This window comes from Schistocerca americana, chromosome 7, assembly GCF_021461395.2.
Source record: "Schistocerca americana isolate TAMUIC-IGC-003095 chromosome 7, iqSchAmer2.1, whole genome shotgun sequence".
Taxonomy (NCBI): Eukaryota; Metazoa; Arthropoda; class Insecta; order Orthoptera; family Acrididae; genus Schistocerca; species Schistocerca americana.
In genome coordinates, this window is record NC_060125.1 from 456021714 (window position 1) to 456049240 (window position 27527).

At 42.7% G+C, this 27527-nt stretch overlaps 1 protein-coding gene across 1 annotated transcript in view; it reads left to right on the forward strand.

Moving 5' to 3' along the window:
- Positions 1-27527, forward strand: part of LOC124622243 (myrosinase 1-like) — a 98996-nt gene that overhangs the window by 46819 nt on the left and 24650 nt on the right. The window contains exons 6-8 of the mRNA XM_047147898.1: positions 5268-5451; positions 9941-10035; positions 24934-25078. Of these exons, the coding sequence (XP_047003854.1) occupies positions 5268-5451; positions 9941-10035; positions 24934-25078 (424 nt within the window). The remainder of the gene's footprint in view (positions 1-5267; positions 5452-9940; positions 10036-24933; positions 25079-27527) is intronic.

Below are 27527 nucleotides of genomic sequence, written 5' to 3' on the forward strand. Positions count from 1 at the left end.
GAAAAAATAGGTTTGAAATGCTCACACATTTGTGTTTTTACGTCATTACAGGCTTTTTGACATTTCGATTCAATGTTATGTAACTCAGTAGTTAAATCTTCACGTGTTTGTTCAAGTGTGGTGTCTAACTTTTGAAGCTTTTGCTGTGTTTGTCTCTGATTTTGTTCCATTGTGTCTAACTGTTGCTGTGTTTGTCTGTGGTGTTGTTCCATTGTATCTACCTCTTGAAGATTTTGTCCCATTTGTTTCTGATTTTGTTCAAGCGTTGTGTCTAACTTTTGTAGCCTTTGTCCCATTTGTTGCATTAACTGTAATAACAATGCACTGTTGTCTGAAACATGTTCCTCAGTGCTTTTCGGCAGTGAAGTTGCACCGGCAACATTCACATTTTGACAAGCAGAAAATGTGTCTTGACTTATTTGAGAAAACGTTGAGGACCCAAAACCTGAATCTACAGTATTCGCAAGATTGTGTCCTGTCATTTCGGATTTCTGAGGCGAATTGTTGCCGACCGATCGATCGATCATGCTTCCCTTTTCACTAATTGTTTCACTGTCTACACCATTATTTGCCACCCACTCCATTTCCGTAGCCGGCCGAAGTGGCCGTGCGGTTAAAGGCGCTGCAGTCTGGAACCGCAAGACCGCTACGGTCACAGGTTCGAATCCTGCCTCGGGCATGGATGTTTGTGATGTCCTTAGGTTAGTTAGGTTTAACTAGTTCTAAGTTCTAGGGGACTAATGACCTCAGCAGTTGAGTCCCATAGTGCTCAGAGCCATTTGAACCAACCATTTCCGTATGCGCAATTACCAAATTACTACTTTAAACATTAGTTAATTCATTACTCGGTGGCGCTAACACACTGCTTTCATCTTCACTGTCATTTCTCCGTTTACTTTGGAGCCTAGTATTACGTTTTTCACACGCCATTATTGTCACAATAACACAGAAATGCACAATTGGAAGAGTAAAATAAGAAAACACATTAACATAGCACTGAAAATAATATCTAGTTAATTGCAAGCGCAGCTGCGAAATACTTGGTGCAAATCTACATGCATGCCACAACTGTTTTACTGTACAAGAATGAAAGACTGCAACTACAAAGGAGATTCTCTCTACAATTATGCGCTAGCAATAAACAAAATCTACACTAATTACACAAACTACAAGAAAAAATTAGAAGATTCCAGTGAGGTATCCTGGCTGGGTCGCCATATGAAACGTCCCCTTAGAACAATTATATAAGACTGTGCTTAAACTGACACACAATATTTTTAGCGCAACGCAATCTGACTTTCAAAAATCCCTACAAAAGAATGGCCCTGACTAACATTAACCTATACCTTTCACAAATCACTTACCTCACTAAAATCTTCGTTACTCGAACTACTGCAATTCAGCGAGCGCCACTACTGCCAGCTAAATAAAAGATTCAAACTACGGAAGGCACTAACTACTGATAGGAATAGTTAGCAAATGAAAGATTTCCACAGAGAACAAACAATGTATTTACCTTAATACTCATAATATATATAGCAGTTGATGACATCCAGTCTTACAAATTTCAAAACTCCGCCATTTCTCTCCCCACATCCACCACTGCTGGCGGCTCACCTCCAACTGCGCAACGCTACGCGCTGTTAACAGCCAACTGCCCAACACTAAAATAGCCAACAACAATGCAAACCAGCCACAGACTGCACACAGCACAGCCAGTGATTTTCATACAGAGCGCTACGTGGCATTACCAGTATAAAACCTAAACAGCCTACTTACAAATTGCTCAATTTCTGAATCGCTTTCTCTTCAATCAGTTATCCAGTTTTTCTGAAACTGTAATCATTTGCTTGTCTGTACATCCTATCTACCGATTTCCGTCGCATTCTGATAATTCTTTCGTGGGGCGTCGCTGATTCGTTTGTCTTAGACTGTATTATTAACTCAAGGTACAGTCTCTTATGGAAAATTCTAATACCGTTTTCATGGTGTTTGCGGAACGTAATTCTGTACTGTGTGTCAGAGAGAGACACTTGGCACCCAAGCCCGTTCAGTTGTTGTTGCTGTAACTGTGAGCACAGTATGATGATGCTGACCCTACACTACTGGATATTTGCGTTTAAAGTAAATGATTGTGCTGCGCATACGGAAACCTCATATTGAAATGAAAATTAAAAGTAGTGGCCCAATCAAAAGTGAAAATATCGGAACCTCACCGCACACATACATATATTAATAAGAGGATGGATCTTCTACCTATAACAAAAAAATGCGGTCTCTATAATAATCAGGTTTATTATCATAAACATCAACGCATGACTTACGCACAGATACAACTGAATGAATTTTAACAGCTGGACAAGGGATTAAGTAAAATTTAACCTTGGCACAACTGAGTGGGCGTGATATAAGCATAGTTATGAGAATATTTCGCAGATGTGACAGGTGGCTACAAGAGTAGTTAGTTCATTAGAGAAAGAAAGTGGAAAAATTGAAACGAATACCAGAAAAATCACCAAAGTTTGTAATGAAAGCAACTACTTACCTCCAAAATCTTACAACTGTACCAATGGCTCCTGAAGGGCGAGAACGATTTCGTGTTCCTATCGCGTCGTTGCTTGCACTGTTCGCCTACATAACCAGACTCACGTAACTTGAAATTGGTAAGCAGCCGCCGTACTGGTTGGACACTCTTGAGTTCAAAGCGGTCTCTGCAGTCAGTACTGAAGTGGAGGTACGCATTGTGCCACAACAAGGCTCAACTCATCAGTCGTCTGATAAAAAGTCGTTGTTCCACTCTCTACTAGCGGCATGTGTTCAAATCTACTATAAGCGCGTGTTCTCTATCTTAATGTTCTCAGAGCAGGAATCTTGCTGATTGATAGAAGCAGACATTACGAACATCATCCAGTAACACCTGAGCAATAAGGTTAAAGAACCACCTACTCTCTCTGATTTCGTTTTTATCAATGAAAAGTCGTGAGAGTAAGACGCCAAAAGAAATACCCCCCCCCCCCCTTCCATGATATAATTCTCGAAACTGAGAAATAAGAGAGCTCCCACGTATACAGGCATGAAAAGTGCGCACTCTGCTGAAATTAAAGCTATAAACCCATGGAAAAGTTTATTTTAGAAATTTAAAGAGAACATTATTCTGTAGCGTTGCCTCTGAGGCAACGGTGTGGTTCTCATGCTGCACTCTGGGAAACGACTCTTTTCCTAGCATTTTTATCCTTCTAAATGGATTCTTCGAGCAATGCTGTGTTTATCTATGGAGCACAGCTACCTGCGCTGCCCAAAGTACATGGGATGGGTTAACATTATGGTTGTGTTGACAACCTGAGGCTAACGCTCAGCCCTAAGCTAACAAATTGACGACCCTGCTAATTACGAGGCCTGTTCAGAAAGTAAGCTCCGATTGATTGCCAAATTGAAACCACAGTGAACATCAGAAATGTTTCACTGGTAACAATTAGCTACACCTTTCAGCTACTTCTCTACGTAGTCGCCGTTCTGACTTAGACTTTTGTCATAGCGTTGTACCAACTTTTCAATAGCCTCATCATAGAAGGCAGGCGCCAGTGCTTTCCGCGAATTCTCCACGCTGGCCTACACCTCGTTGTCTGTGTCAAAATGTTGTCTTCAAAGACAGCGGTTCATGTGACCAGAGATGAAACTCAGGGGGAGACAATTGCGGACTGTATTGTGGGTAATCTCACATTTCCATTTGAAAACGATGCAGGAGCATCTTCATTGCCCCTGCAGAATGCGGCTGAGAATTGTCTTGAAGAAGAAACAGCACGACAGTTATGTAATGTTAGCTGCATAGCTTCAGGCGAAATTTCTCACCAGGCCCTCGTACTTGGCGGCAGACACTATTTTCTAGACATCTTTACGCACTCACTGCGAGCTCAGAAATGAGAAGAGCGACGTGATGCTAACTGGGGTTATACTAGAGACACTACCCAACACATCTGTGCAAAGCTTTATCGGATTTTCATAGTCGTTTCCATTTCGCGACCGATCGGAGCTTACTTTCTGAACGCCCCTCGTACTTTTATGAAAACTCCTTATCTTTTGCCAGCAAGCTCGTGGGCTCTCAGTTCTGCGCTCTGTTCATCGTAATAAAACAAGAAGTGAAAAGAAGGAAGTAAGCAGGACACTCAGTGGTGCTAATCTATATGGCCTGCAGGTGGCGCCTATTGGGAAGCGTGGCAGATGAAAGTTGTGTCAGGAGGCACTCCCCCAGTTCGCCACTTGCCGTTTCCTCAGGGAAGAGGGGGTGGTTTTAATCTGTGTACGCCGGTGGACGCAGTAAAAGAAGAGTGACTTAACCACTTATTTATACAAATACTTCTCACCTTTAGCGATGACGCTGCTTGTCCGGGTGCGCCGCAAGCGCCCAGCAGCTAGTCAGGAAGTGGCTGCTGCGTCTCCACCCTCAGCACACGAAGAAGGTGGCGCGTGCGTATGTGGCTTACACGCGGCTGCCTAGGAGGTCCTCGATCTCCTCCAGTAACTGTGGCTCATCTCTGCTCTATGAACCACGATGATGGTTGTCGTGTGGTCGAAAAGAGCGCCGATCCTGGCATGCCGTGCACGTAGGCCACATGGCTCCACTGAAATGTCAGGAACACTGATGTCCAAGGCCCCCAGGCTTTCCAATCTGCGTTGGAAGCTGTCAACAGCGCCGTGTCTGGTGCTTAAGGAGAAGAAGACATCTCTCCGGCGGCTGCTGGCAGTGTTGAGTACGAGCAGGAAATCTTGATAGACTTATACCCAGCGTAAATACCGTGTCAGGGAATCGAGTACACGCATCTTGTACCCCATCGATCCTTCTGACCAACTACTCTCTTGTAAACTCCAATGCTGGAGTATTTATAGTGTGAAATATCGGCTGGTGTTGACCCAAAGTCAATTGTAATGACCGCTTTGGCCTCCCTAATACGAATGCATCTGCGATTCATATCGTACCCTATTTGCTTAACACGTTTGTTACACAAACAGACTGGTCAGTAACAATATTCAGTACGTCTTCTTGCGTTAGCGACTCGGCTTCTAACTTCATGTAACAAGCTGATGTGATACTTCTCAGTCGTATTGCTTTACTAAGCTTCTGCTGTCGCACTTGTTAACACTCCCGCAAGGAACACAAAGTGAACGAGGTCTCGCAATTATGAAATACTGCGGCCAGCTGCCTGATACAGTGTTGATACGTAACACCTCTCTGAAGCTCCATGTTTAGAAGAGACTGTGGTCTGTTGCAGGTGAAGTGGTGGATCACGTTCAACGAGCCATCAGTGTTCACCAGCGGCTACTCGAGCGTGGGCTATCAGGCGCCCTCTCAGTACGCTCCAGGCATCGGCAACTACCTTGCAGCGCACACCCTCATCCGCGCCCACGGTAAAGTCTACCGCCTGTACGACCAGCAGTTCCGCGCCACGCAGAATGGTAAGCGTTTCACTAGGTGACACATCGGCTAAGGCAACTGTCACGTGACGTTACAGAGCAGCTGAATTTGTCATTGTTGGCAGAACATTCAACTAAGACTCATAAAAACGGAGTACATGTCTACGAAATTACTATCACTTAAATTGAAATGGACAAGTTCATTTACTCATTTATGTATTCGAACCACCTAGCCGGTAATTGGCTCTTATGCAAAACCACGCCTCGTTTAAGACGAGATTAAAATGTATGTGTTATCGTAACACTGTTTTCCTCTAGGAACAGCCGAGCTTTTTTTACTTGCGCCAAAAGAAAGAAAATCTTTATCTCACAATGCCAGCCTCGTCCCAGCTCTCCTCATTCCTATCTATTTTTCCCTTATTTGCTAGATTTACCTTCATTATATTCCAGCTTTTATCTTGACCAGTCCACTTCACCTCTATGATCCAATCTGCTCTGCTGCTATGCATTTCTCTTGGTATGTCGTTGTTCTCAGTATACAACTACCTAATAAGAACACTGTTTAGAGCAATGATAATAAGAATGATATCATTGTTATAACATGTAGATTTACTACTACAATCACTAGTATCACCACTATTGTTCTTATGTGCATAGTAGTTTTAACTCTCAATGACGTGTGTACACATGCAAGAGAGTGCCTGAAGATCTTAATACTGCTACATAAAATGAATGATTCACTCTTTGTCCTGTTTGCGAATAAATACACTAGACCTACTTTTCAGTCTGATTTTGTGCACACAGCTACACACAACTGTTAAACGCAAAGGAGAGAACGAAAAGATGGAAAGAGTGGGGTTGGGTTGGGTTGTGTTGGGGGAGGAGACCAAACTGAGAGGTCACCGGTCTCATCGGATTAGGGAAGGAAGTCGGCCGTGCCCTTTTCAAAGGAACCATCCCGGCATTTGCCTGGAGAGATTTAGGGAAATCACGGAAAACCTAAATCAGGATGGCCGGACGCGGGATTGAACCGTCGTCCTTCCGAATGCGAGTCCAGTGTGCTAACCACTGCGCCACCTCGCTCCGTGGAAAGAGTGCACTGAGGGACTGTACAGGCGAAAGAACTCTCTGTTGACGACAGAAAAAGAAATGGGTGTTGATGAAGAAAACACATAGCATCGAGCATTAGGCAGAAGGATTAACCCTCTAGAATTAGAAAAACCCTGAAGGAACTTGACAACGTATGTGTGTAGAATCTGTGATTCTAGAAACGTACCATCCTATTTTCGGAACGACATCATCAACATTATATTGACCATATCAAAGGCAAATGAATGTAAGAAATCATACAATCACCTTAAAAGAATCCAAATTGCTAACAATAATAAGATATGAAAATAGAAAATACACCTGTGGATCTGGTAGACCACTCTGGCTTCAGGAAATGTAAAGGCACCACAGACGTAATTTTAACGCACGCCGTAATCGACGTGAGACGTAAGAGATATGAAGAGACTTTCGTAAGGCAATGGAACTAAAATAGCGCACAATGACAGAAAATCACAAAAAATAGTTTCAAGCTATAGGGAAGGACAGGTATTGCTTAATATTCCCAAAACCCAAAAGTGAACAGAGTTACTGGACGACCAAGGTTTGAAACGGGTCTAAGACCTACAGTTTTTCCCACCTACCATTCAATTTATGTACCGAAGGAGTAATAATGCAGTTACAAGAAAGGATCAGAAATATGATTAACATTCATGATGAAATGATAAGTTTTGTTGTTGACATCGCTATCCTCAGTGAACATTAAGATTGGTTATATTACTTGTTGAATTAAATGAGCTGCCTAACAAATACAGAATACGGATTGAGAGTAAACCACAGAAAGGCAAGTGTAAAAGGTGCAGGAGATGTCAGGTTAGCGACGAAACTAATGTTAAACTTTGAGACAGCATAGTAGCCTAATATAAGAAATTCTGCTAGCTTGGAAGCAAAATAACACGTAACAGACGAGCCATGGAGGACAAGAGAAGCAGATTAGTAGAGACAAATACAGCATGTCCTGCCCAAAAAATTTACTGGTATCTGAGCTGTGTGACTGCTCAAGTTACGTGCTAGAGATACCAAAATTTCAAGTTAACCACAGCTACTCATAGGAGATAGGAAGTTAGGGGTCTTTGCTGATGGGCAAACTTGTGGTTGGTACATAATTTTAATGTTGACTAAAGAAATAATTTCATTGTTTCTGAATTACAGAATCAGAATAACAATATAAAAATTTAATGCAGACCTTTGTTCTCTTAAGAAAATATCAAGTCTTTAAATTTCGGTCGCTTGTCCTTCACCAAACTTAGAAAAACTATGTGATTGGATAATTAGATGTGATTGCAAAATCATCACAGACAGTCACCACCATAAGCACACTGTGAAGTTCATTGCTAATGTAACCAAAATTTACACAACACTAATGATATAAAAAGTTCTCGTCCGTCCCGGCGGACAGGCCGGATATTTAACTAAAGGATGGGAGCACGGCTTATACACGGTGGTACTCGGAACAAACGAGTAGAAAGCAACCGCCGAGCAATTTCGAAGATGATCAAGCTGCAAGCCAGGGCAGAAAACACACCGAACACGCACACGATCTCAGCGTGCCCGCCAAGGCGACAAACACCGTCTGTCCACATACCAGGCCGTTATTGCAACAGAAAATAATTCACACTGCACACAAATTCAACTCGTGATTCACCTTTTTCAAGGCCTTGCAAGGCTTACTAACTACGTGACTATCTGTAACATAACAACAAAAAACCAAACTGAGACATTTACCGAATAAAAGAACAATTAAAATTGCACTGACCTAACAAATCGCTGTCCTTCATATTGAAAGAGAGTGTAAAACCGAAACTGGGCGAGGAGCACACTAATTAACACACTACATCAAATTAACATAGCAAGAAACCTTTAAAACAAGAAGTAACACTCTACTCCCTTTTACATTTTCCGAAATAATTAGACTCCGTTCCGCGGAAACAACACTTGGAAGCCTTAGGCTTCTTCAGTTCAGTATAACACTCTCTTATTCAGAAGCATCCTTAACTGATTTCCGGTAGATACAACATGCCACCACCAGTTTCACAAATCTTCACTGGTTAACAGCAGCATACGAATCATACGTAACTTAATGCTTCCAGTTACGCGAAGAAAAAGATGCCCAGCGTGATGAGACGGACACGCCACCGTTTCGCACGCAAACGCGTCGACTAAACAGCACCGTACATCCAGTGCGCGGCGAAACGTCAGGGACGGCGAGGACGGCGAGGCCAGGCAAAGAGCCACGGAAACGTTGAGAAATCGACGCAAGCCCTGTCACCACAACAATAGACACACACGCAATAACGACACCGGGAAAACACAACAACGACCAGGTCCACCAAGACAGAGGAAGCTCTAGGGAACCCCACACTCACTCCACCCCCTCGAATTCACTGTTAGGAGAGAGAGCTCGGCCACACGCCAAGCCGGAAAACGAAAGGCGGAACAGTCAGAGATACAAGACCAGACGGGTGCCGATATCAGCGACGCTAGTGGAGCATAACTAGAGCCAGTCGCCACGGCTCAGAATCAACCGTAAGCCTCATTTCTAGCACGGCATGGTCGATGGGGAAACCGGGAACGAAGAGAATTGAAGCATGTGAGATGTGTGGTGTGAGATGTAGTGTGCCAGGAACGTGTTGAAAATTTAGTAAACTGGTAAGGGAAAAAAATGGAATTCCTCCGTAGAATCGGTGAGGAAAGAAATACGTGAACAACAGTGACTGGAAGACCGGACAGGGCGATAAGGCATGTTTTGAGACATCAGTGTATAACATACATGGTGCCAGATGGAACCTTGAAAGGTGAACACTATAGGGAAAGACAGGCATAGGATTATATCTGAAATGAATAAGGACACCGAGTGCAAATATTATTAAATGAAGAAGTGGGAATAGTTTTGAAAACTGATAAAGTACAAGAAACATGCGCAGAAATGGTGGAGACCACTGAAAATATCTAGACTGACAAGGTGATTATGACTGTCTACGGAACAAAATAAAACTAAGTTATTTACGTGGAGTAACAGTTACGTTATATTTATGATAACCAGCATTAAGCAGTCAGTATCAGAACAATATAATATTCCTCTAATGATAATCAGTCCTGACGTGATACTGGCTGCTTAAGTTACTGTAGGTATCTTCAGACGGTAGTACTGGTTTTGGAAATTTCTTGCACATGAAATCCTTCTGATAACTGATCAAGGACTATGTATCGGGCATTGATGTCGACAGCTTGGGAAAGAAATCGTGAAATATTAATCAGACTACATGGAAACAACGTTTCTATTTCCATGAAGAACCCCATATTTGATTGCTGTAGTTTAGAGATATCACTCAGAAAACCATATTTTTAGTTTTAATCTATTTAAATTTTTACCTGCGAAAATTTCAAGAGCTAATTGTACATGTTACACATCATTGTTTCGCAGGGAGAGTGGGCATTACCCTCAGTACCGACTGGTACGAGCCGGCGGAGGACACGGAAGCTTGTGTGGAGGCGCAGAGGAGAATGTTCGAATTCCAGGTAGGGAGAAATAATTACACTCCTGGAAATTGAAATAAGAACACCGTGAATTCATTGTCCCAGGAAGGGGAAACTATATTGACACATTCCTGGGATCAGATACATCACATGATCACACTGACAGAACCACAGGCACATAGACACAGGCAACAGAGCATGCACAATGTCGGCACTAGTACAGTGTATATCCACCTTTCGCAGCAATGCAGGCTGCTATTCTCCCATGGAGACGATCGTAGAGATGCTGGATGTAGTCCTGTGGAACGGCTTGCCATGCCATTTCCACCTGCCGCCTCAGTTGGACCAGCGTTCGTGCTGGACGTGCAGACCGCGTGAGACGACGCTTCATCCAGTCCCAAACATGCTCAATGGGGGACAGATCCGGAGATCTTGCTGGCCAGGGTAGTTGACTTACACCTTCTAGAGCACGTTGGGTGGCACGGGATACATGCGGACGTGCATTGTCCTGTTGGAACAGCAAGTTCCCTTGCCGGTCTAGGAATGGTAGAACGATGGGTTTGATGACGGTTTGGAGGTACCGTGCACTATTCAGTGTCCCCTCGACGATCACCAGTGGTGTACGGCCAGTGTAGGAGATCGCTCCCCACACCATGATGCTGGGTGTTGGCCCTGTGTGCCTCGGTCGTATGCAGTCCTGATTGTGGCGCTCACCTGCACGGCGCCAAACACGCATACGACCATCATTGGCACCAAGGCAGAAGCGACTCTCATCGCTGAAGACGACACGTCTCCATTCGTCCCTCCATTCACGCCTGTCGCGACACCACTGGAGGCGGGCTGCACGATGTTGGGGCGTGAGCGGAAGACGGCCTAACGGTGTGCGGGACCGTAGCCCAGCTTCATGGAGACGGTTGCGAATGGTCCTCGCCGATACCCCAGGAGCAACAGTGTCCCTAATTTGCTGGGAAGTGGCGGTGCGGTCCCCTACGGCACTGCGTAGGATCCTACGGTCTTGGCGTGAATCCGTGCGTCGCTGGGGTCCGGTCCCAGGTCGACGGGCACGTGCACCTTCCGCCGACCACTGGCGACAACATCGATGTGCTGTGGAGACCTCACGCCCCACGTGTTGAGCAATTCGGCGGTACGTCCACCCGGCCTCCCGCATGCCCACTATACGCCCTCGCTCGAAGTCCGTCAACTGCACATACGGTTCACGTCCACGCTGTCGCGGCATGCTACCAGTGTTAAAGACTGCGATGGAGCTCCGTATGCCACGGCAAACTGGCTGACACTGACGGCGGCGGTGCACAAATGCTGCGCAGCTAGCGCCATTCGACGGCCAACACCGCGGTTCCTGGTGTGTCCGCTGTGCCGTGCATGTGATCATTGCTTGTACAGCCCTCTCGCAGTGTCCGGAGCAAGTATGGTGGGTCTGACACATCGGTGTCAATGTGTTCTTCTTTCCATTTCCAGGAGTGTATATACAAAAGGGAACTGTCACGTGCTCAGATATATTTAGATGTATCAACCAGATATGAAGATGCACAGGGCAACAGCCATCTTAAATAGGAGAAAAGTCTGAAGTTGGAAATTTCGAGGAACTGCAGAGGTACTGAAATGAATACTTCCTTGACAGCTAGATTGAAATACGTATGAATTTCCTTCTGTGCTCCTGAAACGTATCACCTCTATGATCTGAATAAAATGACAGTGCTGGCAATATACCGGTGTGTCTTTTATTAACCCGTGCTTTGTAAGTTAATGGGTGAACGTGTAGTACTATCGTGTTGGATCCCTAAGTGTTACATATTTTTAGCATTCGTATTTTTACAGGGGGCAAACTCTCTCCTAATCAAAACTGGACAGTATTGTGAAAAGGACAGATTGCCACTAACCTTCTAGAGCAGGTCTTGTGTTACATACAGGCACGAGAAAAAGACAGTTCTGCATTTGAGCTTTCGACCAAAAGGCGCTCTTCTAAAGTAAGAAACACGTACACATTCACACAAGCACAGCTCTCCCGCACATGACCACTTTGTCTGTCCTCTTGCCCGAACATACAAATAACTGGTTTAGTTGTAATAAGTGTAAATTTATGGCATACTTGTCAAAAATTTAATACTATTTGCTAAAAATGTTGCTTGTGATTTTAGTTTCATATTGAAATTCAGCGTAACGTGCAGTCTGAGAACTATCGTCTGTGTTTTGCCATATTTTAACATCCCAATACTCAGTAACGCTGTTGAAATACATCCTATAAATTTCCGCTTCGTTTACCACATTTGAGACAGTCTTTCGTATTGGTTTTGGCTGATGACTATGACTAGCATTCTGATTAAATTTTGTCAATCCTGAGTCTCGTTCATGAGACCCATTAGCTACTTTAGAAATCATCGTTCATGTGCGTTTCTTTCAAATGTAATTCATACTTACTTATTCTACTTCACGTGCTCATTGTGCATTAAATCTTACCTCTTCAGAATTCAGGAGCTTTCACGACGGTGAGCTTTGGTAAAACAAATTCATTATTCAGTCCAAGATTGTGTGGAGGACCAGGTCATGTTGTGTTTATGTTTTCCGTTAGCAAGAGTAATCCCTCACGTATCTCCATTGATTTATGGTGTTGTTGCATTTGGAGATTCCTGTTGTTAGACGATTGATTGTTCTCCAGGGGAGGTATGGGAGCGTCTCAAGGAAGTTCCTATTTCAGCTCGTAAACAGGACTGACTCGTGTCCTCTGCCCTACATTTAGGCATTTGGTAGCAGGTGTAATTGTTAATGTGATAGTTCTCTTGAGCAAACATTTTCTCTACCTCACGCGAGGCGTAACAACAGTGCTCAGTTTGTTCAAAAATGGTTCAAATGGCTCTGAGCACTATGGGACTCAACTGCTGAGGTCATAAGTCCCCTAGAACTTAGAACTACTTAAACCTAACTAACCTAAGGACAACACACGCATCCATGCCCGAGGCAGGATTCGAACCTGCGACCGTAGCGGTCGCGCGGTTCCAGACTGTAGCGCCAGAACCGCTCGGCCACCAGCGGCCGGCGATCAGTTTGTTCTTTGCACAGTATAACGTCGGGTTCTCGGAGGCTTTCGAGAATTTTACTTCTGTTTCTTCGTATGTTTTACCATGATCTGTAATGGGCATGTGGTCCACATAAACCCAGAATTGTGTGTCCTGTTACCGCGGTATCCTTGGTACAGGTGTACAGGTATTGTATAAGAAAAGGCCCAATATAGTACCTTGAGGTAATGCGCTTTATTTATTTCTCTGTCGACTATTTTTCTGTTGCAGAATGAACCTTCTTTTAGGGGATTTCTTTTACTAGGCAAGTGTGCCCATAGTCTATCGTTAATTTATACAGTTTTCTTAATAATTTTTTGTGATCGAGTGTGTCATACGCCGCTGTTTATTTTTTCTTCTACTCCCTCATAAACGTTCGTTCAAAAATTTTATGCAAATGGCGCAGGTGAGACACCAGCCGGAATTGCGAGGGATCTGCATGTCCCTTCCCAGGTTCAAACAAAACCACTACATGATCATTCTTGCATATTCGCAGCATCCAGTAGTCTCAAAACCAGATAATGAATATTTTTAGTAACAACTCCTTAGTTGTCTGTCCAAAACTTTTCATCTAAACGTTATTCAGGCTTCATTTTCCTGCATCCGATTTATACTGCTATCAGTTTTGCTGCATTGAACGTTGGATCAGCTCTCAGGTTGATTGCTTTCCTTTTTCGTCCTGTTGATCGTGTTTTTATTTTACTTTTTATTAGCCCATTTATTAAGGGCTGGTGGGCTGCTACGTTTGGTGTAGCATCCGCGAAATCAGATAATTGACGATATTATATATTATTTTCCATCCACATCCGTTATATTGTTTCAGATCCGGATCATTAACGCCTACTTCATTCGAGTTTCTTTTGTCACTCAGCGATGCCATTAGTGCTTTGCTGGCATTTGTGGGGACTTCAGTAAAGAGATATTTCCCGAAATTCTCACGGTAAACAATATGTAATTATTTGGCTTGTTTCCGGCGCCAAGTACGCGATATTCTCTTCGGTCTACAGAAACCATATAGTTTCCCGGTGTCGCTTCCAACTCCGTTATCTCTTGGACTAGTTCTAGGTCTACATCATTCCACCTTTCGTTTCACTGAAAAATTTTCGAGTGTTACAGACCTTCTAAGTTTAGATGTAACTGGTTAATGTTAAGTTTTGGATGTGGGTTCTTCTATGATTCTCATGACATATTGGTAACGAGTCTCCATGATAAACAAATTATCCGCATTCTATCCCCTATGCCGTTTACAGCTGTTAAAGGGGATTACGGCCTTCTGTCCACGGTTCTAGTCCTTCACCGTTTTGGCTTAGGCAGTTGTTGCTATGGCAAATATTGGTTGGTTTTAAGAATTTCAATACTTTTTGGTGGTTTGTAGTACAATGTGACGCTATAGCACTCCTGTCCTAGTGAGGAATTCAGTATCTTTGTTATTTGTCATTCAGGAAGGCTTTGTACGTAGGTTGGAACTTAAATAGTGGCAACACTGTTGTGGAGACACTATGCAATGGAATCTTCTATTGTCGCTGATAGCATACTTTGTTAATATACGTACCTTACCTCCGAGCAAATGGACTCTCCCGACCCACGTCACCGGCGTACGCACAATCTTCATCTACATCCACATCTACGTGATTACTCTGCTGTTCGCAATAAAGTGCCTGGTAGAGGGTTCAGTGAACCACCTTCATGATGTCTCTCCACCGTTCCAGTCTCGAACGGCATTCGGGAAAAACGAGCACTTATATTTTTCTGTGCGAACCCTGAATTCACTTATTTTATCGTGATGATCACTTCTCCCTATGTAGGTGGGTGCCAACTGAATGTTTTCGCAATCGGAGGAGAAAACTGGTGATTGAAATTTCATGAGAAGATCCCGTCGCAACGAAAAACACCTTTGTTTTAATGATTGCCACTCCAATTCACGTATCAGGTCTGTGACACTATCTCCCCTATTTCGAGGTAATACAAAACGAGCTGCCATTCTTTGTACTTTTTCGATCTCATCCGTCAGTCCCATCTGAAGCGGATCCCACACCACACAACAATATTCCAGAATAGGGCGGACAAGCGTAATGTAAGCAGTCTCTTTGGTAGACCTGTTGCACCTTCAAAGTGTTCTGCCAATGAATCGCAGTCTTTGGTTTGCTCTACCCACAATATTATCTATGTGATCGTTCCAATTTATTTGTAATTGTAATCCATAAGTATTTAGTTGAATTTACAGCCTTAAGATTTGTGTGACTTACCGCGTCATCAAAATTTAGCTGATTTCTTTTAGTACTCATGTGAATAAATTCACATTTCTCTTTATTCAGGGTCAATTGCCACTTTTCGCACACTACAGATTTCTTATCTAAATCATTTTGCAAATAATTTTGATCATCTGATGACTTTACAAGACGGTAAATGACAGCATCATCTGCAAACAATCTAAGACGGCTATTCAGATTGTCTCCGATGTCGTTAATATAGATCAGGAACAATAGAGGGCCTATAACACTTCCTTGGGGAACGCCCGATATTACTTCTGTTTTACTCGATGACTTTCAGTCTGTTACTATGAACTTCGACCTTTCTGACAGGATATCACGAATCCAGTCGCACAACTAAGGCGATAACTCCGTAGGCATGCAGTTTGGTTAGAATACGCTGTTGAGGAACGGTGTCGAAAGCCTTCTGGATATCTAAAAATATGGAATCAATTTGACATCCCCTTTCGATAGCACTTATTACTTCATGAGTATAAAGAGCTAGTTGTGTTTCACAAGAACGATATTTTCTGAATCCATGCTGACTATATGTCAATAAATCTTTTTTTTTTTTCGAGGAACTTCATAATGTTCGAATACAGTATATGTTCTAAAATCCTACTGCAAATCGACGCTAGTAATATAGGCCTGTAATTCAGCGGATTACTCCTACTTCCCTTTTTGGGTATTGGTGTGACTTGAGCAATTTTCCAGTCTTTAGGTACGGATCTTTCTGTGAGCGAGGGGTTGTATATAATTGTTAAATATGGAGCTACTTTATCAGCATACTCTAAGAGGAACCTGACTGGTATACAATCTGGACCGGAGGCCTTTCCTTTATTAAGTGATTTAAGCTGCTTTGCTACACCGAGGATATCTACTTCTATGTTTCTCATCTTGGCAGTTGTTCTTGATTGGAATTCAGGAATATTTACTTAGTCTTCTTTGATGAAGGAGTTTCCGAAAACCGTGTTTGATAACTCCGCTTTAGTGGCACTGTCATCAGTGACTTCACCGTTGCTATCGCGTAGTGAAGGTATTGATTGCGTCTTTCTACTGTTGTGCTTTATGTATGACCATAGCTCTTTGGGTTCTCTGCCAGATTTCGAGACAGAATTTCGTTGTGGAAATTATTAAAAGCATCTCGCATTGAAGTACGCGCTATATTTCGACCTTCTGTAAAACTTTGCAAATCTTGGGGATTTTGCGTTCTTTTAAATTTGGACTGCTTTTTTCGTTGCTTCTGCAACAACGGTATGACCCATTTTGTGTACCACAGGGGATCAGTACCATCACTTACCAGTTTATGTGGTATATATCTCTCAACTGCTGTTGATACTATCTCTTTGAAAACAGTCCACAACTTTTCTACACTTACATGATCAGATCTGAAGGAGTGAAGACTGTCTCTTAAAAAGGCATTAAGACCATTTTTTTCAGCTTTTTTAAGTATATGTACTTTGCGTTTCTTTTTGATGGTTGTAGGTGTTACGGTACTCAGCCTAGCAGAAACTGCCTTGTGGACGCTAATCCCTGTATTCGTCACCACACTCACTATTTGTCCAGGATTATTTGTTGCTAGAAGGTCAAGTATGCTTTCGCAACCATTTAAGCTTCGAGTGGGCTCATGAACTAATTGTTCTAAATAATTTTCAGAGGAATCAGTCAGTAAAATTTCCAATAATGTTTTATGTCTTCCGCCGGCTTTAAAAGTATAATTTTTCCAGCATATCGAGGATAGATTGAAGTCCCCACCGACTATAATTGTATGAACGGGGTACTTATTTGAAATGAGACTCAAGTTTTCTTTTAAATGTTCTGCAACTATGTCTTCTGAGTCGGTAAAACGCTTCAATTAATAGTTTAGTCCGATTGTCAGGTATAACCTCTACCCATACTATTTCACATGAATACTTCAATTTCGCTACAAGGAAAACTACCTCTGACAGCAATAAATACCCCACCACCAACTGTATTTAAACTATCCTTTCTGAACACTGTTAGATCGTTCGAAAAAATTTCGGCTGAACTTATTTCCGGTTCTCTGTACCTACAACAATTTGCGCTTCAGTGCTTCCTATTAGAACTAGCAGCTTTGGTTTTTTCCCAACACAGCTACGACAATTTACAACTACAATACCAATCGTTTCTACAACTACCTTACTGTGTTTTACCTGCCCACTTTTAGAAGGACGCCCCGTCTGTGGGAAACACAGTCACTTGTGAGCGAGCGGTCTAACGTAACGGTGTCACTACGTTCTCGAAGCAGGAACAACGGAGCTGGATCAAGATTGAAAGCCACTCCAATGAATGGCGTCATTATGGGTCGCCACGAAAGTCGAAAATGCGTCATAGCCCCCGTATGGTGAAAGTTATGGTGATTCTCGTGTACGACTGTGAGGGTGTTATCGTAATGCATTACGTTTCTACAAGGCAGACCGTCAGTGCACAGTATTGCTGTTCGTTTTTGGAGGATCACCTGCGACCAGCTTTGCAAAAGAAGTGGTGACACATTCTTCGTAAACCCCCCACTATTTTGCACAACAATACGCAAAAGCATACAGCGCCAGCTGTGTCTGCTCTGTTCGGTCGATGGGACTGGGACGTACTGTACTACCCACCATTATCCCCGGATTTAAGTTACTGTGACTTTCATTTGATTCCGAAGATGAAGGAACCACTTCGTGGCATTCGCTTCAGAACTGTTCCAGAGATTCGACAGGCAGTAGACCGCTCCATTCGCACCATCAACGGAACAGGCTCTGCTTACGGTATACTGCGCCTCCCGCATCGCTGACAACGGGGTTCTACACAACGGTGGTGACTACTTTGAAGGACAGTAACAGGTGCAAATATGTAACTCTTTTGTATCGGTTGTGAATAAATAGTTGCCACTACTGAAGTTCGAACCGTCGTACATGCATGCTTCGTTTGATGAATATTGCACTGCCGTATTGGTTTTGAGATCTTCCTGTTACGAGTTTCATCTTTCAGTTTTTGGGGTCTATCACTCACTCCTCTATGGGTCTCTTGTACACTTAAAAGATCAATTTTGCGATATTTGCATACGTCAGATAACAGTAATTGCTTAGAGCAAAAGAGTCCTTCAATGTTCATTGAAGTTATTTCGAAGAATGAACTTGAAGGAGGCAGATATGTATGTTGTGGTATTGATACTTTCGCTTCGTGAACTCTGGTGGCAGAAGGATTGGCTATCAGTGATGGTGCTCGGGGTATGCCCGAAAGATTTCCTTTAGATCAATTTTCTTGGAGGCTCGTTCTTTGCCACTAACAAACTTCTTTCAAAATAACGTTTTCTGTAATTTCAATTTTTACGTACTTTTGCCGTAATCATAACTGCGTCAATAAAGCAGTCTTAGTGGTCGACTGATATTGCATAGTAGCACTGTCTGACTAATTTGTCTATTTCTCTCTCGTTACTCACTATTTTACATTCTATCTTACTCGTCTGCCTTTTTCTGCCCACCTAGCTACCTGTGAAGCCTATACGTCTTTATTACCGATGTTTTAATCATTTAACCGGTTGGACTATTATTGCTTTATCTCTGGTCGCAAACGAATAACACAATGCCGATACTAGAGCTGCCTTAAATGTAACAGTGGTTATTATATCACTAAATTACTTTGTGCTACCGCGTCAGTACCTTATTCCAAGATTTAAGCAACTTCCTCTTCCATACCTACATGGGTGTTCAACCTCTCATAGGAAAATGAATATTGTTTAATGGTTATGCATATGAGTTAATTACTGTTTAGAATCCAAGTCCACTTTAACCTTTTCAAGACTATACTCATCACACTGGAATACTCTCTTTCAAATTCTGAAAGTGGTCGGAGTCAAATAAAGGGAACGAAAGGCTGTGTACAGACACCAGACTGGCAGTCATAAGATTCGAGGGGCATGTAAGGGAAGCAGCGGCAGAGTTGGTAGTGAGACAGGGTGTAGCGTATCCCTGATGTTATTCAATCTGTATATTGAGCAAACAGTAAAGGAAACAAAAGAAAAATGTGGAGTAGGAATTACAATTCATGGGGAAAAAATAAAAATTTTGAGGTTTGCCGACGACGCTGTAATTCTGACAGAGACAGCAAATGTTGTGAAAGAGCAGTTGAACGGAATGGACAGTGTCTTGAATGGAGGATTTAAGATGAACATCAACAAAAGCAGAAAGAAGGCAATGGAATGTAGTAAAATTAAATCAGGTGATGCTGTGGGAATTAGCCGGCCGAAGTGGCCGTGCGGTTAATGGCGCTGCAGTCTGGAATCGCTAGACCGCTACGGTCGCAGGTTCGAATCCTGCCTCGGGCATGGATGTTTGTGATGTCCTTAGGTTAGTTAGGTTTAACTAGCTCTAAGTTCTAGGGGACTAATGACCTCAGCAGTTGAGTCCCATAGTGCTCAGAGCCATTTGAACCATTTGCTGTGGGAATTAGATTATGAAATGCGACAGCCCGCATCTCGTGGTCGTGCGGTAGCGTTCTCGCTTCCCACGCCCGGGTTCCCGGGTTCGATTCCCGGCGGGGTCAGGGATTTTCTCTGCCTCGTGATGGCTGGGTGTTGTGTGCTGTCCTTAGGTTAGTTAGGTTTAAGTAGTTCTAAGTTCTAGGGGACTTATGACCACAGCAGTTGAGTCCCATAGTGCTCAGAGCCATTTGAACCATTTTGAACCATGAAATGCGACACTTAAAGTAGTAGATGAGTTTTGCTATTTGGGGAGCAAAATAACGGATGATGGTCGAAGTAGACAGGATATAAAATGTAGACTGGTTAAAGCAAGGAAAGCGTTTCGGAAGAAGAGAAATTAGTTAACATCGTTCATATATTTAAGTGTCAGGTAGTCTTTTCCGAAAGTATTTGTATGGAGTGTAGCCCTGTATGGAAGTGAAATATGGACGATAAATAGTTTTGACAAGAAGAGATTAGAAGCTTTCGAAGTGTGGTGCTACAACAGAATGCTGAATATTAGACAGGTAGATCACGTAACTAATCAGGAAGTACTTAATAGAATTGGGAAGAAGAGGAATTTGTGACGCAACTTGAGTAGAGGAAGCGATCGGTTGGTACGACACGTCCTGAGGCATCAAGGGATCACCAATTTAGTATTGGAGGGCAGCGTGGAGGGTGAAAATCGTAAAGGGAGACCAAGAAATGAAAATACTAGTAACATTCAGAAGGATGTAGGTTTCAGTAGTTATTCGGAGAGGAAGTACCTTGCCCAGGATAGAATATCATAATCGATGTCTCCAATCAATACACCAACACATTTATTAATCTATTGGAAACACTAACTCACAATCAAAAAGACAAGGAATAATAAATTTCGTGACGCACGAGAATCATATTAGCACCTATGAAAATGCCCAAGTTTTGGCTGCAGTAAGCATTGGTAGCAATGAAAATGTATTCCGGGCCGGGACTGGAACGTTGATATTCCACTGGATGCGAATGGTCGTCTCAACTACCTCGAACACCCGGACGTGCTCCGCTGACTGACCCAAACTTCAACGGGTCACTGCTGTCGTCCATATTCTACTCTCAAACAGATACTGTAATTCCCTTACAGGATGTGACGTATGATTAGACGAAGCCCAGTTCTTAGGCATGAAAATCTTAACAGCAATGTCCCTGTTGTTGTAATGTACTTTGCATTGTCCTTCCAACATTCATGCATGCAAGCCTGTCTCAAAGAACAGGCACGGAAGCGATCGACAGCAGTATGAAGTATCAGAACAATATCTGCGAATACTGTGAGTCCTATACAGGAAGAGGCGTATGATTAAAGCCAAAACCCAGTTATTATGCATGAAATATTGAACAACACACGGCTATTGATAGCTGCAGTGCCTGTTCCTTCATACATGCATTTATACCTGAAGGACATCGCAAAATACACCATTCAGATGTAAGGACATTGAAAAGTATATTAGAATAATACAGGCAATGCAACTTAGATTTTCATGTCTAATAACTGGGCTTTGGCTTTAATCCGACGTCTCTTCCTGTATGGGACTCACAGTGCCAGTGCGAGTGTAGGATGTGGACAAGATCAGTGGGTCAGTCCGGGGAACATCCTTCGGTGCACGAGGTGCTCAAGGTGTGCATCAAGCAGAAGATCCAGATTGACTCCCAGCCCGGCACAACTTTTCATTGTCACTACTGATTCTCATATTTCATATGGCTGCCGATGACTACAGTACCTGTTGGTTCAGACCTGCACGCTTGTCTGAAGGACCCAGGCACTTCAATTTAGTACTGAATGTCCAACAACTGGGCTTCGACTTTAATCACACCTCTCTTCCTGTATGGGACTCACAGCAGGGTAGGATGTAGACGGCATCTACGACATGGAACTTCGGTATGGCAACAGGAGTGTACTCGGATAGGCAAGGCAGTAAAGGTCACCATTCGCATCAAGCAGAAGTTACGGGTTCGAATCTCGGTACAGCACAGATTTTCATTGTCACCAGCATGTAGTGCTGCCAAAATTTAGCCATATTAAAACAACACAGGATCTGCTATTTAGTACAATTTTAGGCGAACACTAGCCAAAAAATGGTCTAACCTAATCACAAGCTCACACTTGAGGTTGTATTCTACACCTGAGAGCGGGAAAGTCTCTTATCTTTTCACTCCTTCTCACTATACTTCCAGTGCGGACACAACACCATGATAGAAAGACTAGGTAGTCCTAATGTCATGACTGACAGTAGACAAGAAAATTGCCTAACATCATCACAAGCTCACGATTCAGGCAGTATTCCTACACGAAAGAACAGGAATGATTCTTATCTGCCCCCTCCATTGCACTAGCCTGTGCACATACACACACACACACACACACACACACACACAACACACAAATACTCAAAGAAAGATATCAAACAAGTCTTCCCTTAACATGTGTATGTAAAAAGTAAGAATAAAAATCTACTTCTCTTTTTGTCCCAAATTTTGAGCAACCTACCCTTTGAAATGCTTGATTATAGAGATACGGTGTATTCCACGGGAGTTCTTCGTTCGAAGTGTCTCAGTATCTATGGCATTCTGTTTGACTACTCTTTTACTCGATACCGACTGCATTAGACATCAAAACATATGAATATCGGGTGTATACCTGCGTGATAGATAGTGTGACCCTAGCAAGAACGTTCTGATCCACCTGAAAATGTCTGGAATGTGAACATTTATCCCTTATTTTCCGTCTGTCCTCTTTCTTTCGGATGTAACAGAGGGCAAGTTCCACAATCTCACGGTGCCTCAATTTATGGCATGGCTGGAACTGCTTTATTTATCAGGTGGCTGTTTAGTTTTTAGTACCAGTGTCAGCATAGAGATGTTGACTCATGTGGCAACTGATTCTGTCATCAAGAAATATAGGTTTGATTTGCTTTCTTCGCTGAAATTCTTTTCTGGGACGGAAGGTGTGAGCCATCGTCGGAAATTATCTCTTCTACATACCACATGCAACGGAAAAATAGTTTCACTAAAACTTCATTATTGCCTTGCTTGTTATGACTTTTTTAACAGAGTCTGGGTTTCAAAATTAGACATCAACTCTACTGTTACAAAACCATAGTTCAATTCTCGATTAGTGTCAGAGCACTTCATTTGAGACTTCGCAATCACGTTGAATTCATCAAAGTCTAGTGAACATATGTGTATGTGTGTCTGTGAAACAACGTTGCGATACTTGACGAAATAATTGCGTTGCTGAAGAACTTTTAGAGACTTTTGGATATCAAAGGAACGATTAGATGTCTACAAAGCATTGTAGAACGTCTTATTTCTAGAAAATATATTAATTTAATTTAAAATATAGTATATTAATTTAGTGGAGTTAACATTCTGGCATTTGATATAAAAACTGAACTTTCTGTTCAAAAATGGTTCAAATGGCTCTGAGCACTATGGAACTTTACATCTGAGGTCACCAGTCCCCAGACTTAGAACTACTTAAACCTTACTAACCTAAGGACATCACACACATCCATGCCCGAGGCAGCATTCGAACCTGGAACAGTAGAAGCACCGGAGTGCCGAAATGAAGGGCCTAGAACCGCTCGGCCACAACGGCCAGCGAACCTTCTCTATTTCTTACGAATTTTTGCAGACTTTTTTGACTATGAGTGAAAATGGTGTCATAACACTATATAACGATTTAGATGTGGTAAATAGTTAATTTGAAGTTGCACTGTGCCTTACAGAAATCGAAATTTACCCATTCACAGTTGCTGCTTAACCTATCAGTTCACGATGTAATCACTGTATTTGCTTGTGTGTGTGTGCATTTTACATTTTTGAATATCCCGCCAACGCCATCTTGATTGCATCATGCTTTCACTATCATTTCCTCTGGAGACATTCTACACTAACACATGCACATTTGGTAATTTAAGTCCAATTTTCGTCCATAAATCCCACTGCCTCTCTGAACAGAAATGAAATTGTAACACCTAATGACATCAGATCACAAGTGTGATATGAAAGTACTGCGACTAAAATGCTGCCTACTAATCACAGGAGTACATTATCGAATAGTATAACTGACCGAAATTAACATGGCTAGGAGATTCATCATATTTTCAAATGGTTGTAGCGCGGAAACAGTGCGTTTCCGGATATAGGTTTTAATTCAAATTATTACATACTCACTCCCCTCCAGGAGCCCCAAAATTCTGTAACAAAATTTCCAAACAGGCTGTATGTAAGCGCCGGCGTTTGTGACCGAGCGGTTCTAGGCGCTTCAGTACTGAGCCACGCTGCTGCTACGGTCGCAGGTTCGAATCCTGCCATGGGCCGGGATGTGTGTGATGTCCTTAGGTTAGTCAGGTTTAAGTAGTTCTTAGTCTAGGGGACTGATGAACTCATATGTTAAGTCGCACAGTGCTTAGAGGAATTTGAACCATTTTTGTATGTAAGCATGTTGTTATTTCGAGTGAAGCACTTCTTCATAGTTTCAGAATTCTATAATCTTTTAACTGCACGGTACGGTCGTACGTTAGAATTCTGCGACGAGCACGGATGTGTGTGATTTAGATTCGTTAGGTTTAAGTAGTTCACCGCGCGGGATTAGCCGACCGGTCTCAGGCGCTGCAGTCATGGGCTGTGCGGCTGGTCCCGGCGGAGGTTCGAGTCCTCTCTCGGGCATGGGTGTGTGTGTTTCTCCTTAGGATAATTTAGGTTAAGTAGGGTGTAAGCTTAGGGACTGATGGCTTTAGCAGTAAGTCCGGTAAGATTTCACACATATTTGAACATTTTTTTAAGTACTTCTAAGTTCTAGGGAACTGATGACCTCAGATGTTAAGTCCCATAGTGCTCAGGGCCATTTAAACCATTTTTTTAACTGCATATACCTGGAAGGAAATGGTTCCTTTCAGTGTGTCTCAAACATTCGTCATGCCGATTTAGTTAGTGACGTTCTCGTTAATAAGACACTACTCTTTTCTCATTCATCAGAAATGCAATCACAAGCTGAGAAAATGTCCTAGTTTTAACAGGTTTTGTATACTTAGTAATTAGGGAAAGTAAAGAACACACGAAGTCCATTGACGTTTATAAATGCAGGAAGTGTTTAACATTTGCGACTACTTGATTGCAATTGGGGCTGTACGCACACCCTATCTACGTCGACGGCGACTACCCGGCCGTGGTGCGGGAACGTGTGGACAACAACAGCAGAGCCGAGGGTCGACCCAGGTCTCGCCTGCCCAGCTTCACGGAAGAGGAGAAGCAGGAAATCAGAGGTGGGACGCCCTGTGGCAGCCATCACTGGAGGGAATTATGTTCACCGCAACCTGTGTCGGCTGACCTCTATGGATTACTGTTGTTTCACTTGAAGGAGAGGCATTTGAGTATTCACTTGTCGTTTTTTTTACTCCTACCACTCACTGTTGTTGAAATTTTCAAAGTAAATGGCCATATTGAACTGATGTATGTGCGTTGTTACTCATCGTAATTTATCACCATACATTTTCTACAGATTTTTAGACATAGTTTCCTTTACTGGTAATACTTTACGTGGTTGTTTGGTCCATTAGGAACAGCTGCACTGTACAAAACAATCCACGTTTGTATTGTCGGCTGTTTTAATGTCAGCTATTGGCCTCTGAAAGGCACTATAATTAGGCGATAGATTTTGTTACTATCATCAAGTGTGCTGATGATCGTTATCCACTCATCTCATGATGGTGGCTAAGACGGAAAATTTTTCGTTCAGAAATTAAAAAACACTTTTCTGTATCTCAGTGCCTATTACTAACAACGACTACAAAACGAGGTCCACCAGGAAAGCAAGAGAACAATAAGAGCCACCAAAATTTAAACTTTAAAGAATATCAAAACTGGTAGACGTTTGACTGGGATAATTTATTTAAACTTCCCCTGTAGATGATTCCCCCCCCCCCCCCCCCATGAACCATGGACCTTGCCGTTGGTGGGGAGGCTTGCGTGCCTCAGCGATTCAGATAGCCGTACCGTAGGTACAACCACATTGGAGGGGTATCTGTTGAGAGGCCAGACAAACGAGTGGTTCCTGAAGAGGGGCAGCAGCCTTTTCAGTAGTTGCAAGGGCAACAGTCTGGATGATTGACTGATCTGGCCTTGTAACACTAACCAAAACGGCCTTGCTGTGCTGGTACTGCGAACGGCTGAAAGCAAGGGGAAACTAGGGCCGTAATTTTTCCCGAGGGCATGCAGCTTTACTGTATGATTAAATGATGATGGCGTCCTCTTGGGTAAAATATTTCGGAGGTAAAATAGTCCCCCATTCGGATCTCCGGGCGGGGAATACTCAAGAGGATGTCGTTATCAGGAGAAATAAAACTGGCGTTCTACGGATCGGAGCGTGGAATGTCAGATCCCTTAATCGGGCAGGTAGGTTAGAAAATTCAAAAAGGGAAATGGATAGGTTAAAGTTAGATATAGTGGGAATTAGTGAAGTTCGGTGGCAGGAGGAACAAGATTTCTGGTCAGGTGACTACAGGGTTATCAACACAAAGTCAAATAGGGGTAATGCAGGAGTAGTTTAATAATGAATAGGAAAATAGGAATGCGGGTAAGCTACTACAAACAGCATAGTGAACGCATTATTGTGGCCAAGATAGATACGAAGCCCACACCTACTACAGCAGTACAAGTTTATATGCCAACTAGCTCTGCAGATGACGAAGAAATTGAAGAAATGTATGATGAAATAAAAGAAATTATTCAGATAGTGAAGGGAGACGAAAATTTAATAGTCATGGGTGACTGGAATTCGAGTGTAGGAAAAGGGAGAGAAGGAAACGTAGTAGGTGAATATGGATTGGGGCTAAGAAATGAAAGAGGAAGCCGCCTGCTAGAATGCTGCACAGAGCACAACTTAATCATAGCTAACACTTGGTTTAAGAATCATGATAGAGGGTTGTATACATGGAAGAACCCTGGAGATACTAAAAGATATCAGATAGATTACATAATGGTAAGACAGAGATTTAGGAACCAGGTTTTAAATTGTAAGACATTTCCAGGGGCAGATGTGGACTCTGACCACAATCTATTGGTTATGACCTGTAGATTAAAACTGAAGAAACTGCAAAAAGGTGGGAATTTAAGGAGATGGGACCTGGATAAACTGAAAGAACCAGAGGTTGTACAGAGTTTCAGGGAGATAATAAGGGAACAATTGACAGGAATGGGGGAAAGAAATACAGTAGAAGAGGAATGGGTAGCTTTGAGGGATGAAGTAGTGAAGGCAGCAGAGGATCAAATAGGTAAAAAAATGAGGGCTAGTAGAAATCTTTGGGTAACAGAAGAAATATTGAATTTAATTGATGAAAGGAAAAATATAAAAATGCAGTAAATGAAGCAGGCAAAAAGGAATACAAACGTCTCAAAAATGAGATCGACAGGAAGTGCAAAATGGCTAAACAGGGATGGCTAGAGGACAAATGTAAGGATGTAGAGGATTTTCTCACTAAGGGTAAGATAGTTACTGCCTACAGGAAAATTAAAGAGACCTTTGGAGATAAGAGATCCACTTGTATGAACGTCAAGAGCTCAGATGGAAACCCAGTTCTAAGCAAAGAAGGGAAAGCAGAAAGGTGGAAGGAGTATATAGAGGGTCTATACAAGGGCGATGTACTTGAGGACAATATTATGGAAATGGAAGAGGATGTAGATGAAGATGAAATGGGAGATACGATACTGCGTGAA